The sequence below is a fragment of the Entelurus aequoreus genome, linkage group LG10 (genome assembly GCF_033978785.1).
Source record: "Entelurus aequoreus isolate RoL-2023_Sb linkage group LG10, RoL_Eaeq_v1.1, whole genome shotgun sequence".
In the NCBI taxonomy this organism is placed as follows: domain Eukaryota; kingdom Metazoa; phylum Chordata; class Actinopteri; order Syngnathiformes; family Syngnathidae; genus Entelurus; species Entelurus aequoreus.
In genome coordinates this window covers 73,968,381-73,990,134 of record NC_084740.1, presented here as the reverse complement: position 1 = coordinate 73,990,134, position 21,754 = coordinate 73,968,381, and the positions used below count along the sequence as shown (strand labels likewise).

The 21,754-nt window shown below is 35.7% G+C and overlaps 1 protein-coding gene across 2 annotated transcripts in view; it reads right to left on the bottom strand.

The window, feature by feature from the left end:
- Window positions 1–21,754, bottom strand: part of slc35a5 (solute carrier family 35 member A5) — a 23,320-nt gene continuing 1,566 nt past the window's right edge. Inside the window, exons 2-10 of one of the 2 annotated variants that reach the window (XM_062059730.1) lie at window positions 13,970–14,118; window positions 13,788–13,886; window positions 13,575–13,708; window positions 13,283–13,350; window positions 6,074–6,262; window positions 5,803–6,003; window positions 4,488–4,615; window positions 2,287–2,555; window positions 1–471 (exon numbers count right to left, since the gene is read on the bottom strand). In XM_062059730.1, the coding sequence (XP_061915714.1) occupies window positions 403–471; window positions 2,287–2,555; window positions 4,488–4,615; window positions 5,803–6,003; window positions 6,074–6,262; window positions 13,283–13,350; window positions 13,575–13,708; window positions 13,788–13,886; window positions 13,970–14,090 (1,278 nt within the window). In that variant the 5' untranslated portion in view covers window positions 14,091–14,118 and the 3' untranslated portion in view covers window positions 1–402. The remainder of the gene's footprint in view (window positions 472–2,286; window positions 2,556–4,487; window positions 4,616–5,802; window positions 6,004–6,073; window positions 6,263–13,282; window positions 13,351–13,574; window positions 13,709–13,787; window positions 13,887–13,969; window positions 14,119–21,754) is intronic. The other variant, XM_062059731.1, reaches the window with a different exon arrangement.

The following is a 21,754-nucleotide window of genomic DNA, read 5'->3' as shown; positions in this document are numbered from 1 at the left end:
TGCAGAATACTTGCAGTTTATTGCACAATTAGCCATTTAGCACAAGCGGCACAAACAAAGACTTCATTTTTAATACATAAATACTCAAAAAAATAATACTTGCGGTGTGACAGGACAAAAAAAGGTCACAAAAAAGAAATATTTGTTGTTTCATGCCTTAAGATGGAAACGTTTTTGAAATATTAGATTGGTCACGATAGCAAAGATTTGAAAAAAAAAATGGTGACGATTCCAAATGGAACGAAATACAGCAGAAGACTTACGTCCTTTCCTTACTGAGGTTGGACCGCAGGACAAGACAAACCTGTCACGAGTTCATCACGGCACCGACGTTGTAACTCGGCCCTGCGCCGGGCCAGCCACGAGAAGACAACATTTTTCCTAGTTGAACACTCCTGTGCGCTACAAAGACGACTCTTCGGAATCGCTGTCCGTGTTGGTCTTCGTCAGCAGCTCCAGCTCCTCGCCGTCCTGAAACGCAGAAGTGGTGCGTTCAGGGAATCCAGCTAAAAGTACATCGTTTAACGCTGGAGACAGCGAAGGTGATTTTAGCAGGAGTGGAGATACTCTACTGTACGTGTTTGATGCACAATCGCACTGGTGAGAATGTTGCTTTTTCTCCTAAAATACCTACAACCAGGCATGTGATTTGACCACAATGAAAAAGACTGAAAAAATTTCCGGGGGTCTGGGGGACGAAGGCCCCCAGCCAGGTCCAGGGTGGGGGGACAAGGGGGGCAACGCCCCCCGAAGCTCCTGGTTTTTCACCAATTTAACATGCTAAAATTAACAAAGACAACACCATTTCAAGAAAATATTTTAGTGTTTAAAGACATGAAAACATCATTAATAGAACATACATAACCCAATTGTAATAATGAATCACTGTATATGGTTCAGTCCCAACAGTATTTAGTCACTAATATTTACATCTTGTGTTCATTTCACATCCACAGGTGTCACATTGATCAGTGTTATTATCTACAGTTTATTTAAAGTATTACCACATTACTTCAGTTCACTTCACACATTAGCTTTCTCGGAGAGCCCAGCCCTAACATGAGCTTTCCTTGCAAATTTCTGAGCAGCCTGCATTTTCCTTTTGGTCTCTGCTTTTGTAGCTTCTTTTTTGGATTTTTGAATAAATATAACAAAATACCAAATGTAAACATTTCATTCTTTTCGCCAAAATAGGATATAAATTTATGAAAATAGTTAAACATGTTTAGTATTGTTTACTCATATTTGAATATAGGAAATAATAATAATGTGAGGACACTGACATATTGCATGAAACAGGTGTGAAAATATTGACCTTCAAGATTGTTACACCACTGACAATAGTTTCAACAGACTACATAAGAACTTAATATTACAAAATAGTATTATATGCAAATTTATTTCAAATAAATTGTTAACTGGAATCAATAATGCGACTCTTTGAATTTCTGTAATTTCATAATATATTTTCACGTGGCTTTTTATTTGTAGAAAAAAACATTTATATTTCGCTAAGCAATAATTGGTTAATATTTAAAACAAACATGCGTATTTCGCAAGCAAATATTTTTTAGCTTACCTCATTATTAACAACCCTGTCTGCAACTGAAGTGGGTTGTGGGTGGATCTTTCCTCTCCATGTCACTTTCGGTTGACATCCAAAAGTACCAGCTAGTGAAAAGTTAGTTTTCCTTGCTTCAAGTTGTTTCATATGTTTTTGGCGTTTCGCATGTACTTCCAAAGCCTTGAAACCTCGTGATCCATAGTCAATATTATCATGACACCACGTGCACAAAACCTTTCCGGGACGATCGATTTTCCGAATAAAATCACCGAACAAAGTCGTAACTTCCTTCTTCCCAACAGTATCAGTGATTTCCCTTTCCATCCAGTCCCATCGAAACTTATTTTTGACATGTTTATCAATCTATTTTACTCGTAAAGCGTCCTTTCTCTCGAGAACCGACATCGTTTACATATGGAAAATGGCGGTATGATGACGTTATAACAGATGTCCTGATTGGTCACAAGGAACATATCGACCAATCAACTACGGCGTAATATAAACTACGTCTCGAATCTTGATTTAGGGTCGGCAAAAAAAACGGAAAAACGGAAGATTTTTTTTTTTTTTTTCCCGAGATTAAAAAAGACGGAATTCCGACTTTAGACGGAAAAATCACATGCCTGTACAACTCCTGAAGAATTTTTTTAAAAAGGCACAAAATACATGAAGTCCCTTTCCCACGGACAGCTTAACAAGTGTGTGTGTTTTGCCCTTCTTACCCCTCTGGACCGCTTTAACACCTCCCCGTTGATGACCCGCAGTTTTTCCTGCTGAAGGCTGTACTCCAGGTCCCGGGGCCTGCTGGCGTTGTAGATAAAGATGGCCAGTAGGACCATGGGAGCCTGCAGGAAGAAGTCCAGAGAGGGGCGGAAGTCGAAGAGCAAGAGGGAGAGGGCGGTGACCAGGACCGTGGTGATCTGGCCCGACAGCACGTGGAACATGTTGTCTCGGAACTTCAAGATGAAGGCCACGAATAGACCCAGGGCAGCTGGCGGAGAGGAACAATTGATTTTGAAGGCTCAGGTGCTGTCATTAGCATGCATCATAAAGCACCGACAATTACTTTTAGTCTAGTAAAACATTACATTTACTGACAACACCATTTTCACCAGCCTAGCCACTTAATTAGGTACAGCATAATCTGATAAAATGCCCTAAAAAATAAATCCTATTTGATTGACACGGTCAAAGAGGTATTTATATCAAAAATCTACATTAATTATCACCATATGAAATAAAAATAATTACATATTTATTCAGACACAATTAAAATAGTTGTAATCATACTTTATTAAATATTAATAATTAATTATTTTGAACAATAATATGTTGACAGCTTGGGTAGCAAAAAAAAAAAAATTGATTCACATCCAAATTGCGATTCTTAATTGATTCATAATTTCAAAAAATTGGTTATTTAAAACCATTTTTTTTTCATAAGATACATTTTTTTAAATTAATTCTTGGCCATTTCCAAGCAACCAGAGGTAGCTATTCTAACCTGTAACCCGTTTTGAAAAAGTTTCATTATAATTATTATACCAAATAATTAGGGATGTCCGATAATGGCTTTTTGCCGATATCCGATATTCCGATATTGTCCAACTCTTTAATTACCGATACCGATATCAACCGATACCGATATATACAGTCATGGAATTAACACATTATTATGCCTAATTTGGACAACCAGGTATGGTGAAGATAAGGTCATTTAAAAAAAAATAATAATAATAAAATCAGATAAATAAATTAAAAACATTTTCTTGAATAAAAAAAGAAAGTAAAACAATATAAAAACAGTTACATAGAAACTAGTAATTACCGGTAATGAAAATGAGTAAAATTAACTGTTAAAGGCTAGTACTATTAGTGGACCAGCAGCATGCACAATCATGTGTGCTTACGGACTGTATCCCTTGCAGACTGTATCGATATATATTGATATATAATGTAGGAACCAGAATATTAATAACAGAAAGAAACAACCCTTTTGTGTGAATGAGTGTGAATGGGGGAGGGAGGTTTTTTGGGTTGGTGCACTAATTGTAAGTGTATGTTGTGTTTTTTATGTTGATTTAATAATAAAAATAAAATAAAAATAAAACCGATACCGATAATAAAAAAAACGATACCGATAATTTCCGATATTACATTTTAAAGCATTTATCGGCCGATAATATCGGACATCTCTACAAATAATACATTGCAAGTATCTGTTTGAATTGAGAATCGTGTTGAATCAAGAATCGATTCTGAATCGAATTGTCACACCAGGAATTGGAATCGCATTGAATAGTTAGTTGCCCAAAGATTCACATCCCCATTGACAGGCTATAATCATTTGATAAATATAGTATACATAATACTGTATTAATGTATATATTTTAAAAATAAAATAGTTAAATAAATAAATTAAATGTACATATAGATATATAAGTAAGAAAATCAATACAGTATATTGAATAAAACCGGTAAACAAAGCACATTAAATACCTCATACATAAATGAGTTTAAAAAATTTACATTTGATTTTATATTATATTCATAGTATATTGGTATTTTAATAATATACATTATTATACCAGCAATACTATTATTAAATAAAAAAATAGTATGATGATTTCTGGTTATATCATAGAAACATATGTATAAAATAGTACTATGCAACCAAATAAAACAATACTATTCCAATCATACTGTAATGAAAATATTAATATATAGATCTACACCACCACGATAATATTTGGCGGTACTACAGTGCCACCTACTGATACAACTCTGCAACTTCACTAGGCCCACGTCCACATAGTAGCCATTTATTATTTTAAACACAAAAGCTGTATGGGAAAAATATGTATTTACAAAGAAAACCATGCTCAGTTTTGACTTATTTGAGCAATATTTATGTGCTACTCACCAGTGACCACCACCAAAGCGAGAGAGTAGACGTTATGTCCATGAAGGAGGCCACAGTGGACGGTGAGACCCCGAGCCTCTGGACCAGTGACAAGGGTCAATCCATTAAACATCAAACCGAAGGCATACCTGCAATGTTGGAGGAAAAATAACAAAGTCAATAGATGCCACCCGTGTCTTTAGATCAGGGGTCACCAACGCGGTGCCCGCGGGCACCAGGTAGCCCGTAAGGACCGGATGAGTAGCCCGCCGGCCTGTTCTAAAAATAGCTCAAATAGCAGCACTTACCAGTGAGCTGCCTCTATTTTTTTAATTTTATTTATTTACTAGCAAGCTGGTCTCGCTTTGCCCGACATTTTTAATTCTGAGAGAGACAAAACTCAAATAGAATATGAAAATCCAAGAAAATATTTTAAAGACTTGGTCTTCACTTGTTTAAATAAATTCTTTTTTTTTTTTACTTTGCTTCTTATAACTTTCAGAAAGACAATTTTAGAGAAAAAATACAACCTTAAAAATTATTTTAGGATTTTTAAACACATATACCTTTTTACCTTTTAAATTCCTTCCTCTTCTTTCCTGACAATTTAAATCAATGTTAAAGTAAAAAAAATGTTTTATTGTAAAGAATAATAAATACATTTTAATTTAATTCTTCATTTTAGCTTCTGTTTTTTCGACGAAGAATATTTGTGAAATATTTCTTCAAACTGATTATGATTAAAATTCAAAAAAATTATTCTGGCAAATCTAGAAATTCTGTTGAATCAAATTTAAATCTTATTTCAAAGTCTTTTGAATTTCTTTTAAAATTTTTGTTCTGGAAAATCTAGAAGAAATAATGATCTGTCTTTGTTAGAAATATAGCTTGGTCCAATTTGTTATATATTCTAACAAAGTGTAGATTGGATTTTAACCTATTTAAAACATGTCATCAAAATTCTAAAATTAATCTTAATCAGGAAAAATTACTAATGATGTTCCATAAATTCTTTTTTTAAGTTTTTCTCTTCTTTTTTTCAGTTGAATTTTGAATTTTAAAGAGTCGAAATTGAAGATAAACTATGTTTCAAAATTTAATTGTCATTTTTTTCGTGTTTTCTCCTCTTTTAAACCGTTCAATTAAGTGTAAATATCATTAATTATTAATAATAACAGAGTTAAAGGTAAATTGAGCAAATTGGCTATTTCTGGCAATTTATTTAAGTGTGTATCAAACTGGTAGCCCTTCGCATTAATCAGTACCCAAGAAGTAGCTCTTGGTTTCAAAAAGGTTGGTGACCCCTGCTTTAGATGTTGCTGCAGCGACGCCTCACAGTTTGCTGCTCTGGAGGAAGATGCTCTCGGTGAGCTGGTCCCCTTCCTTGAGGATCTTCTCGTTGTAGATGTTGGCCATGGCCGAGATGAAGCACTGCAGGAGGAGCAGGATGTGGCCCACGCCCAGGGAGCGCAGCTTCTCCAACAGGCTGTCCCTCCACGCTTGGCCGGGCAGGGCGGACAACCACGAGCCGTTGGCGCTGTGGGGGAGGAACATTAAAAACTCACGTCCCTGCTGTCTTTATAGAGACGGTGTCGCTAAGACGCCACCTGCTGTTCTTCATCTGCTCCAGCAGCTGCGTGTACAGCCGGCAGGAGTTGGACGGGCTGGAGAGGGAGTTGGAGTGGACACCAAGCACGGACACGGACTTCTGGCTGGACCCTGATCCTGTTGTCAAGGAGACGATGGACAGGAAGAGCATGACCAACGCTGCCCACTGCACCCAGGACAGACGCCGCCTGGTGGTGGAAGGAGGAGAAACACGGAAACGTTCAAAGCTCGCCAATGATTCCAGTGTTTCCTACTAGAGATGTCCGATAATGGCTTTTTTACCGATATCCGATATTGTCCAACTCTTAATTACCGATATCGATATATCAACCGATATATACAGTCGTGGAATTAACACATTATTATGCCTTTTTACGTGGACCCCGACTTAAACAAGTTGAAAAACTTTTTCGGGCGTTACCATTTAGTGGTCAATTGTACGGAATATGTACTGTACTGTGCAATCTACTAATAAAAGTTTCAATCAATCAAAAAGCCTAATTTTGTTGTGATGCCCCGCTGGATGCATTAAACAATGTAGCAAGGTTTTCCAAAATAAATCAACTCAAGTTATGGAAAAAAAAATGCCAACATGGCACTGCCATATTTATTATTGAAGTCACAAAGTGCATTATTTTTTTATACATTCCTCAACACAATAACAGTGCAATACTTTTTCATAACATGGTCACTACTGCCTAGTTTCTCTTTATGTTCTTATTTTACTGTTATATTTTTATTGTCATTGTTGCTTTTTATTTTTATTCTTATTGTAATATTTTTCTATTCTGTTTCCATTTATACCCCCATTATTTACTTTTTACTTTTTAAATTCGATCTCAATTCCGTACACTGCTGCTGGAATTTAATATTGTAGCGTCCCGGAAAAGTTAGTACTGCAAGGGATTCTGGGTATTTGTCCTGTTGTGTTTATGTTATGTTACGGTGCGGATGTTCTCCCGAAATGTGTTTGTCATTCTTGTTTGGTGTGGGTTCACAGTGTGGCGCATATTTGTAACAGTGTTAAAGTTGTTCATGCGGTCACCCTCAGTGTGACCTGTATGGCTGTTGAACAAGTATGCCTTGCATTAATTCGTGATGAGAACAGTCGGTAGATATTATGTGACTCGGACGGCACGCACGCAAGGAAAATGCCTTTAAGGTTTATTGGCGCTCTGTACCTTTCCCTACGTCCGTGTACACAGTGGCGTTTTAAAACGTCATACATTTTACTTTTAGAAACCGATACCGATAATTAAGAAACCGATACCGATAATTTCCGATATTACATTTTAAAGCATTTATCGGCCGATAATATCAGCAGCCTGATATTATCGGACATCCCTATTTCCTATACATTATTTTCCTATTTATTTACTTGTTTACATAACCACCTTGATGCTTATTGTAATGTTAAGAGTTCTGTTTGTGAAACAGTGACACCTAAGGGTGGGCTTCGACATCCGTTTGTGTCTGTTGTTTTGTGGGTGTGCATGCTAGTTGTAGAGTGACAGCTGACAGTTTGACATAAACTGTCAAATTAATAAAAATAGATAAATAAATCAAAATCAATTCATCAACGCTATATAATGTATATGCATTTTCTATCACCGTATTTTTTGGACAATAGGGCGCACTTGAAATCCTTTCATTTTCTCAAAAATCGACAGTGTGCCTTATAGCAGTGGTACCCAACCTTTTTGTAGCTGCGGTCAACGTTTGAAAATTTGCCCCATAAAATTTGTCATAAAAAAATACAATCATGCGTGCTTACGGACTGTATCCCTGCAGACTGTATTGATATATATTGATGTATTATGTAGGAACCAGAAATATTAACAACAGAAAGAAACAACCCTTTTGTGAGAATGAGTGTGAATGAGTGTAAATGGGGGAGGGAGGTTTTTGGGGTTGGTGCACTAATTGTAAGTGTATCTTTTGTTGTTTTTTTTAATTTAATTTATAAAAAAAAAAATATATATATATATATATTTTTTAAATTTCTTGTGCAGCCCGGTACCAATCGATCCACGGACCGGTACCGGTGGTTGGGGACCACTGCCTTATAGGGTTGTCCCAATACCAATATTTTAGTACCGGTACCAAAATGTATTTCGATACTTTTCGATATTTTTCTAAATCAAGCGGACCACAAAAATGGCATTATTGGCTTTATTTTATTTTTTTTTAAATCTTACGGTACATTAAACATATGTTTATTATTGCAATTTTGTTCTTAAATAAAATAGTGAACATAGGAGACAATTAGTAAAATTAGTAAGTAAGCAAACAAAGGCTCCTAATTTAGTTGCTGACATATGCAGTGACATATTGTGTCATTTATCATTCTATTATTTTGTCAAAATTATTAAGGACAAGTGGTACAAAAATGAATTATTAATCTACTTGTTCATTTACTGTTAATATCTGCTTACTTTCTCTTTCAACATGTTCTATATACACTTCTGTTAAAATGTAATAATCACTTATTCTTCTTTTGTTTGATACTTTACATTATTTCTGGATGATACCACAAATTTGGGAATCGATCCGATACCAAGTAGTTACAGGATCATACATTGGTCATAATTTAAGTCCTCATGTGTCCAGGGACATATTTCCTGAGTTTATAAACATAACATGAATTTATTTTTTTTTAAATGAAAAAAGATTTTGTGATGCTAAAAAATATCGATGTAATCATAAAATCATACTAAAATACAATATTATAAATTATAAATATTATATTAAATACAATATTAGTATATTGTAGATTGTCACTGAAGGCATCAAAACTATGAATGAACACATGTGGAGTTATCTACTAAACAAAAAAAATTGAAATAACTGAAAACATGTTTTATATTCTAGTTCCTTTAAAAAAGTCATTCTTTGCTCTGATTACTGCTTTGCACACTCTTGGCATTCTCTTGATGAGCTTCAAGCACACCTGTGAAGTGAAAGCCATTTCAGGTGACTAACTCTTGAAGGTCAACGAGAGAATTTTTCATTTTTTTATTTAGCCTTTATTTAACCAGGTAAAAATCCTATTGAGATCAAATATCTCTTTTCCAAGGGAGACCTGGCCAAAAGGGCAGCAGCAAGGTTACATTAAAAACAGTAAACATGAAATGTACAACATTAAAACTTGCTCACATGACACATGTGCATACAGACAAGGTAGACTGCAGTCCTTTCACAGAAGCTTTAAACTCATTTAATGTAACACGGGTTTGAAGTTGAATATTGGATTGTAGGTTATTCCAAGCCTTCGGTGCTGAAAACCTAAATGCTTTCTTGCCCAGTTCAGTTCTTACTTTGGGGACGACAAATTGCAGAACATTCATTGAACGAAGATTGTGACTTCCTTGTTTCTTTGTTAAAAGACAAGACAGATAAGATGCAGTGATACCCAGAATGGTTTTGTAGGTGAAAATATGCCAAGAGTGTGCGAAAAAGTAATCAGAGCAAAGGGTGGCTATTTTGAAGAAACTAGAATATAAAACATGTTTTCAGTTATTTCACCTTTTTTTGTTAAGTACATAACTCCACATGTGTTCATTCATAGTTTTGATGTGACAATCTACAATGTAAATAATCATGAAAATAAAGAAAACACATTGAATGAGAAGGTGTGTCCAAACTTTTGGCCTGTACTGTATATAAACATATTATTTTGGTTTATTTCGTCAGAAAAACTAAGGTCAAAACGACAGCAATTGCATGCATCCGGGCACAGCCGCACACCTCCTTGGTAGCAATCATGGCGCCTGTTGTTTAGTTGGCCATACTGTCTTTATACACCATTTTGCCAGTAGTGGTACGAAAGGCTCCATGTAGTGGTACGCCAAAGAATCACTTGATTGAAGTACAGTGTTTTGTTTCCTCTATTCAGACACAGTGTAACTAGAGATGTCCGATAATATCGGACTGCCGATATTATCGGCCGATAAATGCTTTAAAATGTAATATCGGAAATTATCGGTATCGGTTTCAAAAAGTAAAATTTATGACTTTTTAAAATGCCGCTGTACGGAGTGGTACACGGACGTAGGGAGAAGTACAGAGCAGTTGCGTCTCCCAGTCATACTTGCCAACCCTCCCGATTTTCCCGGGATACTCCCGAATTTCAGTGCCCCTCCCGAAAATCTCCCGGGGCAACCATTCTCCCGAATTTCTCCCGATTTCCACCCAGACAACAATATAGGGGGCGTGCCTTAAAGACACTGCATTTGCGTGCCGGCCCAATCACATAATATCTACGGCTTTTCACACACACAAGTGAATGCAAGCCATGCTTGATCAACAGCTATACAGGTCACACTGAGGGTGGCGGTATAAACAACTGTAACACTGTTACAAATTTGCGCCACACTGTGAACCCACACCAAACAAGAATGACAAACACATTTCGGGAGAACATCCGCAGCGTAACACAACATAAACACACAGAACAAATACCCGGAACCCCTTGCAGCACTAACTCTTCCGGGACGCTACAATATACACCCCCCGCTACCCCCTAGCGCTCTCCCCCCCAACTCAGCCCACATCAACCTCCTCATGCTCTCTTAGGGAGAGCATGTCACAAGTTCCAAGCTGCTGTTTTGAGGCATGTTAAAAAAAATAATGCACTTTGTGACTTCAATAATAAATATGGCAGTGCCATGTTGGCATTTTTTTCCATAACTTGAGTTGATTTATTTTGGAAAACCTTGTTACATTGTTTAACACTAGAAGTCCCAGCATTTTTCTGTCTACCTAGAAGACCCAGAGAGGGGTCATTTGGCCCGACGCTTTTCCCGAATACACTAATCACTCATTTTGTTATGGTAATGAGGCTGTTAGGGGCAGTTTGTCTAGGTAGACAGAAAAATTATACATGTGGGAAATGCCGAAAGGAGCAATGGCAGTGCCAGGATTGTGAGTGACTGCTCAAATGTATGTCAGTCACGTTTACATGGACATGGTTTTTCATTCTTTGTAAATATGCTTTTTTCTTTGTAAATTTTTTTTTTTAAACTATTTTTGGCACACAAAAATAACAATTGCTTCTGCAACAACCCTCCACACCAAAACTGGGAAAACAGTTGCTTTTTCATTCTTTGTAAATATGTTTTGTTTTGTATTTTTTTTAACAATAAATGTCAGAGTGTTGATCCCTTCATTCTGTTGATCCTTGCAAAAACACACACAACCTACCTCAGAACTAAAGCTTGAGCTGTAAGGTCCCCTCCCCCACACAGGCTCAAGTGTCCCCCTGCCGTGTGCCACTAACAGCCACATTTTCATAACAAAAGGAGTGTCCACAGGGGGGACTAGGGGTCAAATGACCCTCTTGTGTGTTTTCTAGGTAAAAATGTCAATTGACCCTTCTCTGGGACTTCGCGTGTTAATGCATCCAGCGGGGCATCACAACAAAATTAGGCATAATAATGTGTAGGGATGATACTCGAAACCGGTTTTCCCGGTTGTTCGATAAGAAAAGAACCGAGTCCTCGGACTCGAATTCCTTTTTGAGAACCGGTACCCGTTATCGAGACCACTATAGTAAAGAAAAAGAGTTGGTTCTTTATTCGAATCCCTCGGAACGAATCCCGTCCCGACCAGAAATGCCCCGTGGGACATCACAAGAAATGACGTCACGTAGCTCAGTCATTAGGCGCAGATAGGGAAAGCAGGAAAAACAATGCACCGGAAAAAGCGCTCAAAGGTGTAATAAAGTACAAAACAAAAGGTATAATCCAATGAATAACTTTACTGAGAGATTTTAGCAGGGTACAAACACATGACGAACACTTTTACGACCAACCGGAAACATAGCAACCAGGCTAGCAACGCACCTCCTTTACGGCAGCTGTCGCAACGTTCTTTAAGCAACTGCAGCACATACATATATATACAACACATCTCCCTTTTTTAACTTTTGTTTTTCTTTGCTTGTAAACAAAACAAAATCACACTGTATATGTGTTGTCTGTCTAATTATAAATAATGCAGACGAGGCGTGTTGGCTGGGTTCTTGACGTTTACTTTCACAGCGTGCTCTTAACCTCATTCTTAGCTGCCTGGTTGGCGACATGCTACAACTCTTTTCGGGGCTACCGCGCATGCTCGTCACTCCCGTTGCATGCTGGGTAGTGTAGTTGTTATATTCCCTAGCTCATAACATCACATCTTTCCCCCTATAAAGAAATAACGTTAACTCAATAAAGTGTATTTCTTTTTTTAGCTTTAACTTTTCATTTTTTAGCATTGTAACCACATTTGCAAACAACTTTTCTCTTCATAGAATTTTCTTTCAATAAAGAAATAAAGTGCAAAAATGTCAAAGCATCATAACAAACAGTTATGTTCCAATAGCAGCAGAAGTGCACTTTTTGGAGAGCTGTATTATTCTCAGTTTTGTGCCCAAGGGACTGATTTTATTTAACACTATATTATTATTTATACACCTATAGTGATCACAGAGACAGGTTGTTTTTGTGTTACTGTAAATATTTGTTTTTATGAAAAATCCCACTTAATATACTTTGGGTAACAACAGTAATTAGTTGTTTATTTTATTAAATTTTTTTAGGGGGGTAACAGTCAATATTTATTTATTAGATTTTTTTTTTTTCTTATATAATAAAAGTGAGCTTTTGTTAAACCAAATATTGTGGGGGGGTTTTCCATATACAACAACCTATCTGGACTCGATAAGAGAATCGATAAGGAATCGGTTCGATAAGAGGATTCGATAATAGACTCGAACTCGATAATTTCTTATCAAACATCATCCCTAATAATGTGTTAATTCCACGACTGTGTATATCGGTATCGGTTGATATCGGAATCGGTAATTAAGAGTTGGACAATATCGGAATATCGGCAAAAAAGCCATTATCGGACATCTCTAAGTGTAACTGTTCAAATTATGTGTAATGTTAGATTGGCCAAAAATATTGAATATACTTGTTAAAAATAAACTCTGCCTTGTATTTAATGAATACTTAAGCCTAGTGTGCTACTGTGTTTTAATGTTGGTCATTATGGTGGTTCTTGGGAGTGCCAAGTGTTTTCTAAAAGGTGGTAGTTGGTGAAAAAAAGTTTGAAAACCACTCATCTATGCCAAGAACTAGTCAAACTTCCTCTGTAAATGAGGGCTCGGCTGTTTTTTTAAGGTGGACAGTAGCACTCTTTTGTTTGAGTGACTGGTTGCTTACTTAAGAACAATCCTGAAGAGAACAGCCGTGGTGAGGATAACAAAGTTGGAGAACAGTACAGCCATGGCCTGGGGACAAGAACAACAACTTGGAGATAAAACTGAAGGACACGGAAGACAACCAAATCTTCTTGGCCAGACAACAAACATGGGAAACTAGTGCAGTCTAATAAGATCCAATATGTTTGGGGTATTTTTTATGGGGGTTTAACTCCTCCACTGCGGAGAGTATGAGGCTTTTAGTAGCAGTGAGGTGTCCAATGAGTGTGAACAAGGCCGAGAAAGTGACTTACAGGCTGTAGGTAGGTCATGACGTAGAAGATGATGAGGTTGTCAAGAAAGTAGAGGAAAGCAGGGATCGCCCACTTAAGAGTTCCGAGGAGAGACAAGACAGAGGACGAGCGAAGCTCTCTGCATGAGCGCCCCTCTGAAAGGAGTAAAAAACAAACACTCATAATCACACATGCAAACACAGTGAGAAAGACAACAATGGCGTCCGTGTTTACCTTGGATGAACACCCTGACTGACATGATAAGGCAGAAGACCAGCTTCAGCGCCTCCGCCAGCAAGTTGACAGACGCCGGCAGGAAGTCGTATTTGTTCTCTGCACGTTACAAACCAAAACGTTTTTTCTTTTTTTTTTTTAAACGACGGTTGACGACCGGGGCACATTCTGTTGCCGCTTACCGGCATTGGCGGAGAATTTAAGCAGCAGGATGCGACTCGTGCCCAGGGTGACAAAACCCACGCCCAAGGCCAGCGTGTAGGCCGACGAGCGGGAGCACAGGCGAGGGCAAGAGCACGTCATGGCTGCTCTAAAATGAGGACACACAAAACTGAACACCAAAAACACAAAAAACAGTGGTAAGATTTATCAATCAATCAATCAATGTTTATTTACACTACCATTCAAAAGTTTGGGGTGACCCAAACAATTTTGTGGAATAGCCTTCATTTCTAAGAACAAGAATAGACTGTCGAGTTTCAGATGAAAGTTCTCTTTTTCTGGCCATTTTGAGCGTTTAATTGACCCCACAAATGTGATGCTCCAGAAACTCAATCTGCTCAAAGGAAGGTCAGTTTTGTAGCTTCTGTAACGAGCTAAACTGTTTTCAGATGTGTGAACGTGATTGCACAAGGGTTTTCTAACCATCAATTAGCCTTCTGAGCCAATGAGCAAACACATTGTACCATTAGAACTAGGGATGTCCGATAATATCGGCTTGCCGATATTATCGGCCGATAAATGCGTTAAAATGTAATATCTGAAATTATCGGTATCGTTTTTTTTATTATCTGTATCTGTTTTTTTTTTGTTTTTTTTTATTAAATCAACATAAAAAACACAAGATACACTTACAATTAGTGCACCAACCCAAAAAACCTCCCTCCCCCCATTTATTTCTGTAATCAATATTCTGGTTCCTACATTATATATCAATATATATCAATACAGTCTGCAAGGGATACAGTCCGTAAGCACACATGATTGTGCTTGCTGCTGCTCCACTAATAGTACTAACCTTTAACAGTTAATTTTACTCATTTTCATTAATTACTAGTTTCTATGTAACCCTTTTTATATTGTTTTACTTTCTTTTTTATTCAAGAAAATGTTTTTAATTTAGTTATCTTATTTTATTATTATTTTTAAAAAGTACCTTATCTTCACCATACATGGTTGTCCAAATTAGGCATAATAATGTGTTAATTCCACGACTGCATATATCGGTTGATATCGGTATCGGTTGATATCGGTATCGGTAATTAAAGAGTTGGACAATATCGGAATATCGGATATCGGCAAAAAGCCATTATCGGACATCCCTAATTAGAACACTGGAGTGATAGTTGCTGGAAATGGGCCTCTATACACCTATGTAGTTATTGCACCAAAAAGCAGACATTTGCAGCTAGAATAGTCATTTACCACATTAGCAATGTATAGAGTGTATTTTGTTTAAAGTTAAGACTAGTTTAAAGTTATCTTCATTGAAAAGTACAGTGCTTTTCCTTCAAAAATAAGGACATTTCAATGTGACCCCAAACTTTTGAACGGTAGTGTACATAGCCCTAAATCACAAGTGTCTCAAAGGGCTGCACAAGCCACAACAACATCCTCGGTTCAGATCCCACATAAGGGCAAGGAAAAACCATACATGGTTGTCCAAATTAGGCATAATAATGTGTTAATTCCACGACTGCATATATCGGTTGATATCGGTATCGGTTGATATCGGTATCGGTAATTAAAGAGTTGGACAATATCGGAATATCGGATATCGGCAAAAAGCCATTATCGGACATCCCTAATTAGAACACTGGAGTGATAGTTGCTGGAAATGGGCCTCTATACACCTATGTAGTTATTGCACCAAAAAGCAGACATTTGCAGCTAGAATAGTCATTTACCACATTAGCAATGTATAGAGTGTATTTTGTTTAAAGTTAAGACTAGTTTAAAGTTATCTTCATTGAAAAGTACAGTGCTTTTCCTTCAAAAATAAGGACATTTCAATGTGACCCCAAACTTTTGAACGGTAGTGTACATAGCCCTAAATCACAAGTGTCTCAAAGGGCTGCACAAGCCACAACAACATCCTCGGTTCAGATCCCACATAAGGGCAAGGAAAAACTCACAACCCAGTGGGATGTCAATGTGAATGACTATGAGAAACCTTGGAATATTGTAGTTTATACAAAATTATACTAGTCTTTAAAAAAAAATAAAAATGTAGAAATTTTGTACAAAATCTGACTAAAGTCTTGCGAGAAAATCTGTGTAAATTTGGAACAAAATCCTGATAAAATTAGAGTAAAATCTACTATATTTTGTACAAAATCCTACTAAAGTCTTTTGAGAACATCAATGTGTAAATTTTGTACGAAATCTGATTAGTCTTGCGAGAATATCTGCGTAAATTTTGTACCAAATCTTAATAAAATAGTGTAAAACCACTGTTTTTTGGACAAAATCCATCTAAAGTCCTGTATGAACATCTACACTACCGTTCAAAAGTTTGGGGTCACATTGAAATGTCCTTATTTTTGAAGGAAAAGCACTGTACTTTTCAATGAAGATAACTTTAAACTAGTCTTAACTTTAAAGAAATACACTCTATACATTGCTAATGTAGTAAATGACTATTCTAGCTGCAAATGTCTGGTTTTTGGTGCAATATCTACATAGGTGTACAGAGGCCCATTTCCAGCAACTATCACTCCAGTGTTCTAATGGTACAATGTGTTTGCTCATTGGCTCAGAAGGCTAATTGATGATTAGAAAACCCTTGTGCAATCATGTTCACACATCTGAAACCAGTTTAGCTCGTTACAGAAGCTACAAAACTGACCTTCCTTTGAGCAGATTGAGTTTCTGGAGCATCACATTTGTGGGGTCAATTAAACGCTCAAAATGGCCAGAAAAAGAGAACTTTCATCTGAAACTCGACAGTCTATTCTTGTTCTTAGAAATGAAGGCAATTCCACAAAATTGTTTGGGTGACCCCAAACTTTTGAACGGTAGTGTATTTGAAAATGTTGTACAAACTCATAATAAATTATTATTAAAAAATATAATGGTTTTGTAATAAAGCATACTAAAGTTATGAGAAAATCCGTAACTTTTGTACAAAACACCACAAAAATTTTGTGAGAACATCTAGAAATTATAGTAAAAAATATTTTACTGAATTTTGTACGAAATCCTCGTATTGTGAGAACATTTATGTGTAAATTTTGCATAAAATCGTATTAAATTTTTGTAGATATTGACCATTTTCAGGACAACATTTTTGTAAAAATCCACTTATTTTGTGGAACAAAACCCAAAAAGTCTAGTGAGGAAAATCTATGCATTGGTTTTGTAACAATATATATTTAGTATAAAAGACACATGTTGAGGACGTTTTAACTTCTCATTTTACTCTTGAAATACATACAACTGACATACATTTTAAAAATGTATGTCAGTTTTATGTATTTTAAGTTTTATGTAACAATATTGATTTATTACCGGAAAAATGTTAGGATATTTTTGCAGTACTTTTTGTCTATTAAGGTTATAAATGCTCCAGCACATACATTTGGGTAACAGCTGTTGAAAACTAGCACACATTAATTTGGGAACCAGGGCCTCTAATGAGTTGGAGTCAAATTACGGTAAATCTGCAAAGTTCAGAACTAATGACTGCTAAACGGTATTTGGTCACCCATCCAAATGATCAGAATCAGGTGTCCTAATCACTTGGCCCGGCCACAGGTATATGAAATCAAGCACTTAGGCATGGAGACTGTTTCTACAAACATTTGTGAAAGAATGGGCCGCTCTCAGGAGCTCAGTGATTTCCAGCGTGGAACTGTCACAGGATGCCACCTGTGCAACAAAGCCAGTCGTGAAATTTCCTCGCTCCTAAATATTCAACTGTGGGCTTTACTATAAGAAAAGTGAAGAGTTTGGGAACAACAGCAACTCAGCCACCAAGTGGTAGGCCACGTAAACTGACAGAGAGGGGTCAGCGGATGCTGAAGCGCATAGTGCAAAGACTTTTCTGCACAGTCAGTTGCTCCAAACTTCACGTGACCTTCCAATTAGCCCACATACAGTACGCAGAGAGCTTCATGGAATGGGTTCCCATGGCCGAGCAGCTGCATCTAAGCCAGTGGTTCTTAACCTTGTTGGAGGTACCGAACCCCACCGGTTTCATATGCGCATTCACCGAACCCTTCTTTAGTGGAAAATAAAATGTTATTTTTTCTAATTCAAGACGAAGTTATATGTTTTTGGTAACACTTTAGTATGGGGAACATATTCTAAGTAACAAAGACTTAATTTAGAGTTTTTTGGACACTAGGGGAACATATTCTAAGTAACAAAGACTTAATTTAGAGTTATTTGGACACTAGGGGAACATATTCTAAGTAACAAAGACTTAATTTAGAGTTTTTTGGACACTAGGGGAACATATTCTAAGTAACAAAGACTTCATTTAGAGTTTTTTGGACACTAGGGGAACATATTCTAAGTAACAAAGACTTAATTTCGAGTTTTTTTGACACTAGGGGAACAAATTCTAAGTAAAGACTTAATTTCGAGTTTTTTGGACACTAGGGGAACATACTCTAAGTAACAAATACTTAATTTAGAGTTTTTTGGACACTAGGGGAACATATTCTAAGTAACAAAGACTTCATTTAGAGTTTTTTGGACACTAGGGGAACATATTCTAAGTAACAAAGACTTAATTTCGAGTTTTTTTGACACTAGGGGAACAAATTCTAAGTAAAGACTTAATTTCGAATTTTTTGGACACTAGGGGAACATACTCTAAGTAACAAATACTTAATTTAGAGTTATTTGGACACTAGGGGAACATATTCTAAGTAACAAAGACTTAATTTCGAGTTTTTTTGACACTAGGGGAACAAATTCTAAGTAAAGACTTAATTTCGAGTTTTTTGGACACTAAGGGAACATATTCTAAGTAACAAAGACTTAATTTAGAGTTATTTGGACACTAGGGGAACAAATTCTAAGTAAAGACTTAATTTCGAGTTTTTTGGACACTAGGGGAACATACTCTAAGTAACAAATACTTAATTTAGAGTTATTTGGACACTAGGGGAACATATTCTAAGTAACAATGAATTAATTTAGAGTTATTTGGACACTAGGGGAACATATTCTAAGTAACACAGACTTAATTTAGAGTTATTTGGACACTAAGGGAACATATTCTAAGTAACAAAGACTTAATTTAGAGTTATTTGGACACTAAGGGAACATATTCTAAGTAACAAAGACTTAATGTAGAGTTATTTGGACATTAGGGGAACATATTCTAAGCAACAAAGACTTCATTTAGAGTTTTTTGGACACTAGGGGAACATATTCTAAGTAACAAATAATTAATTTAGAGTTATTTGGACACTAGGGGAACATATTCTAAGTAACAAAGACTTAATTTAGAGTTATTTGGACACTAGGGGAACATATTCTAAGTAACAAAGACTTAATTTCTATTTTTTTTGGACACTAGGGGAACATATTCTAAGTAACAAAGACTTCATTTAGAGTTTTTTGGACACTAGGGGAACATATTCTAAGTAACAAATAATTAATTTAGAGTTATTTGGACACTAGGGGAACATATTCTAAGTAACAAAGACTTAATTTAGAGTTATTTGGACACTAGGGGAACATATTCTAAGTAACAAAGACTTAATTTCTATTTTTTTTGGACACTAGGGGAACATATTCTAAGTAACAAAGACTTAATTTAGAGTTATTTGGACACTAGGGGAACATATTCTAAGTAACAAAGACTTAATTTAGAGTTATTTGGACACTAGGGGAACATATTCTAAGTAACAAAGACTTAATTTCTATTTTTTTGGACACTAGGGGAACATATTCTAAGTAACAAAGAATTCATTTAGAGTTATTTGGACACTAGGGGAACATATTCTAAGTAATAAAGACTTAATTTAGAGTTATTTGGACACTAGGGGAACATTTTCTAAGTAACAAAGACTTAATTTAGAGTTATTTGGACACTAGGGGAACATACTCTAAGTAACAAAGACTTAATTTAGAGTTTTTTGGACACTAGGGGAACATATTCTAAGTAACAAAGACTTAATTTAGAGTTATTTGGACACTATGGGAACATATTCTAAGTAACAAAGACTTAATTTAGAGTTATTTGGACACTAGGGGAACATATTCTAAGTAACAAAGACTTCATTTAGAGTTTTTTGGACACTAGGGGAACATATTCTAAGTAACAAATAATTAATTTAGAGTTATTTGGACACTAGGGGAACATATTCTAAGTAACACATACTTAATTTAGAGTTATTTGGACACTAGGGGAACATTTTCTAAGTAACAAAGACTTAATTTAGAGTTATTTGGACACTAGGGGAACATATTCTAAGTAACAAAGTCTTAATTTCGAGTTTTTTTGACACTAGGGGAACATATTCTAAGTAACAAAGACTTCATTTAGAGTTATTTGGACACTAAGGGAACATATTCTAAGTAACAAATAATTAATTTAGAGTTTTTTGGACACTAGGGGAACATATTCTAAGTAACAAAGACTTCATTTAGAGTTTTTTGGACACTAGGGGAACATATTCTAAGTAACAAAGACTTAATTTCGAGTTTTTTGGACACTAGGGGAACATATTCTAAGTAACAAAGACTTAATTTTGAGTTTTGTTGACGCTAGGGGAACGAATTCTAAGTAAAGACTTAATTTCGAGTTTTTTGGACACTAGGGGAACATACTCTAAGTAACAAATACTTAATTTAGAGTTATTTGGACACTAGGGGAACATATTCTAAATAACAAATACTTAATTTAGAGTTATTTGGACACTAGGGGAACATATTCTAAGTAACAAAGACTTAATTTAGAGTTATTTGGACACTAAGGGAACATATTCTAAGTAACAAAGACTTAATTTAGAGTTATTTGGACACTAAGGGAACATATTCTAAGTAACAAAGACTTAATGTAGAGTTATTTGGACACTAGGGGAACATATTCTAAGTAACAAAGACTTCATTTAGAGTTTTTTGGACACTAGGGGAACATATTCTAAGTAACAAATCCTTAATTTAGAGTTATTTGGACACTAGGGGAACATATTCTAAGTAACAAAGACTTAATTTAGAGTTATTTGGAAACTAGGGGAACATATTCTAAGTAACAAAGACTTAATTTCTATTTTTTTTTGGACACTAGGGGAACATATTCTAAGTAACAAATACTTAATTTAGAGTTATTTGGACACTAGGGGAACATATTCTAAGTAACAAAGAATTAATTTAGAGTTTTTTGGACACTAGGGGAACATATTCAAAGTAACAAAGACTTAATTTAGAGTTTTTTGGACACTAGGGGAACATATTCAAAGTAACAAAGACTTAATTTAGAGTTTTTTGGACACTAGGGGAACATATTCTAAGTAACAAAGACTTAATTTAGAGTTATTTGGACACTAGGGGAACATATTCTAAGTAACAAATAATTAATTTAGAGTTATTTGGACACTAGGGGAACATATTCTAAGTAACAAAGACTTAAATTAGAGTTATTTGGACTCTAGGGGAACATATTCTATGTAACAAAGACTTAATTTAGAGTTATTTGGACACTAAAGAACATATTCTAAGTAACAAAGACTTAATTTCTATTTTTTTTGGACACTAGGGGAACATATTCTAAGTAACACATACTTAATTTAGAGTTATTTGGACACGAGGGGAACATTTTCTAAGTAACAAAGACTTAATTTAGAGTTATTTGGACACTAGGGGAACATATTCTAAGTAACAAAGACTTAATTTCGAGTTTTTTTGACACTAGGGGAACATATTCTAAGTAACAAAAACTTCATTTAGAGTTATTTGGACACTAAGGGAACATATTCTAAGTAACAAATAATTAATTTAGAGTTATT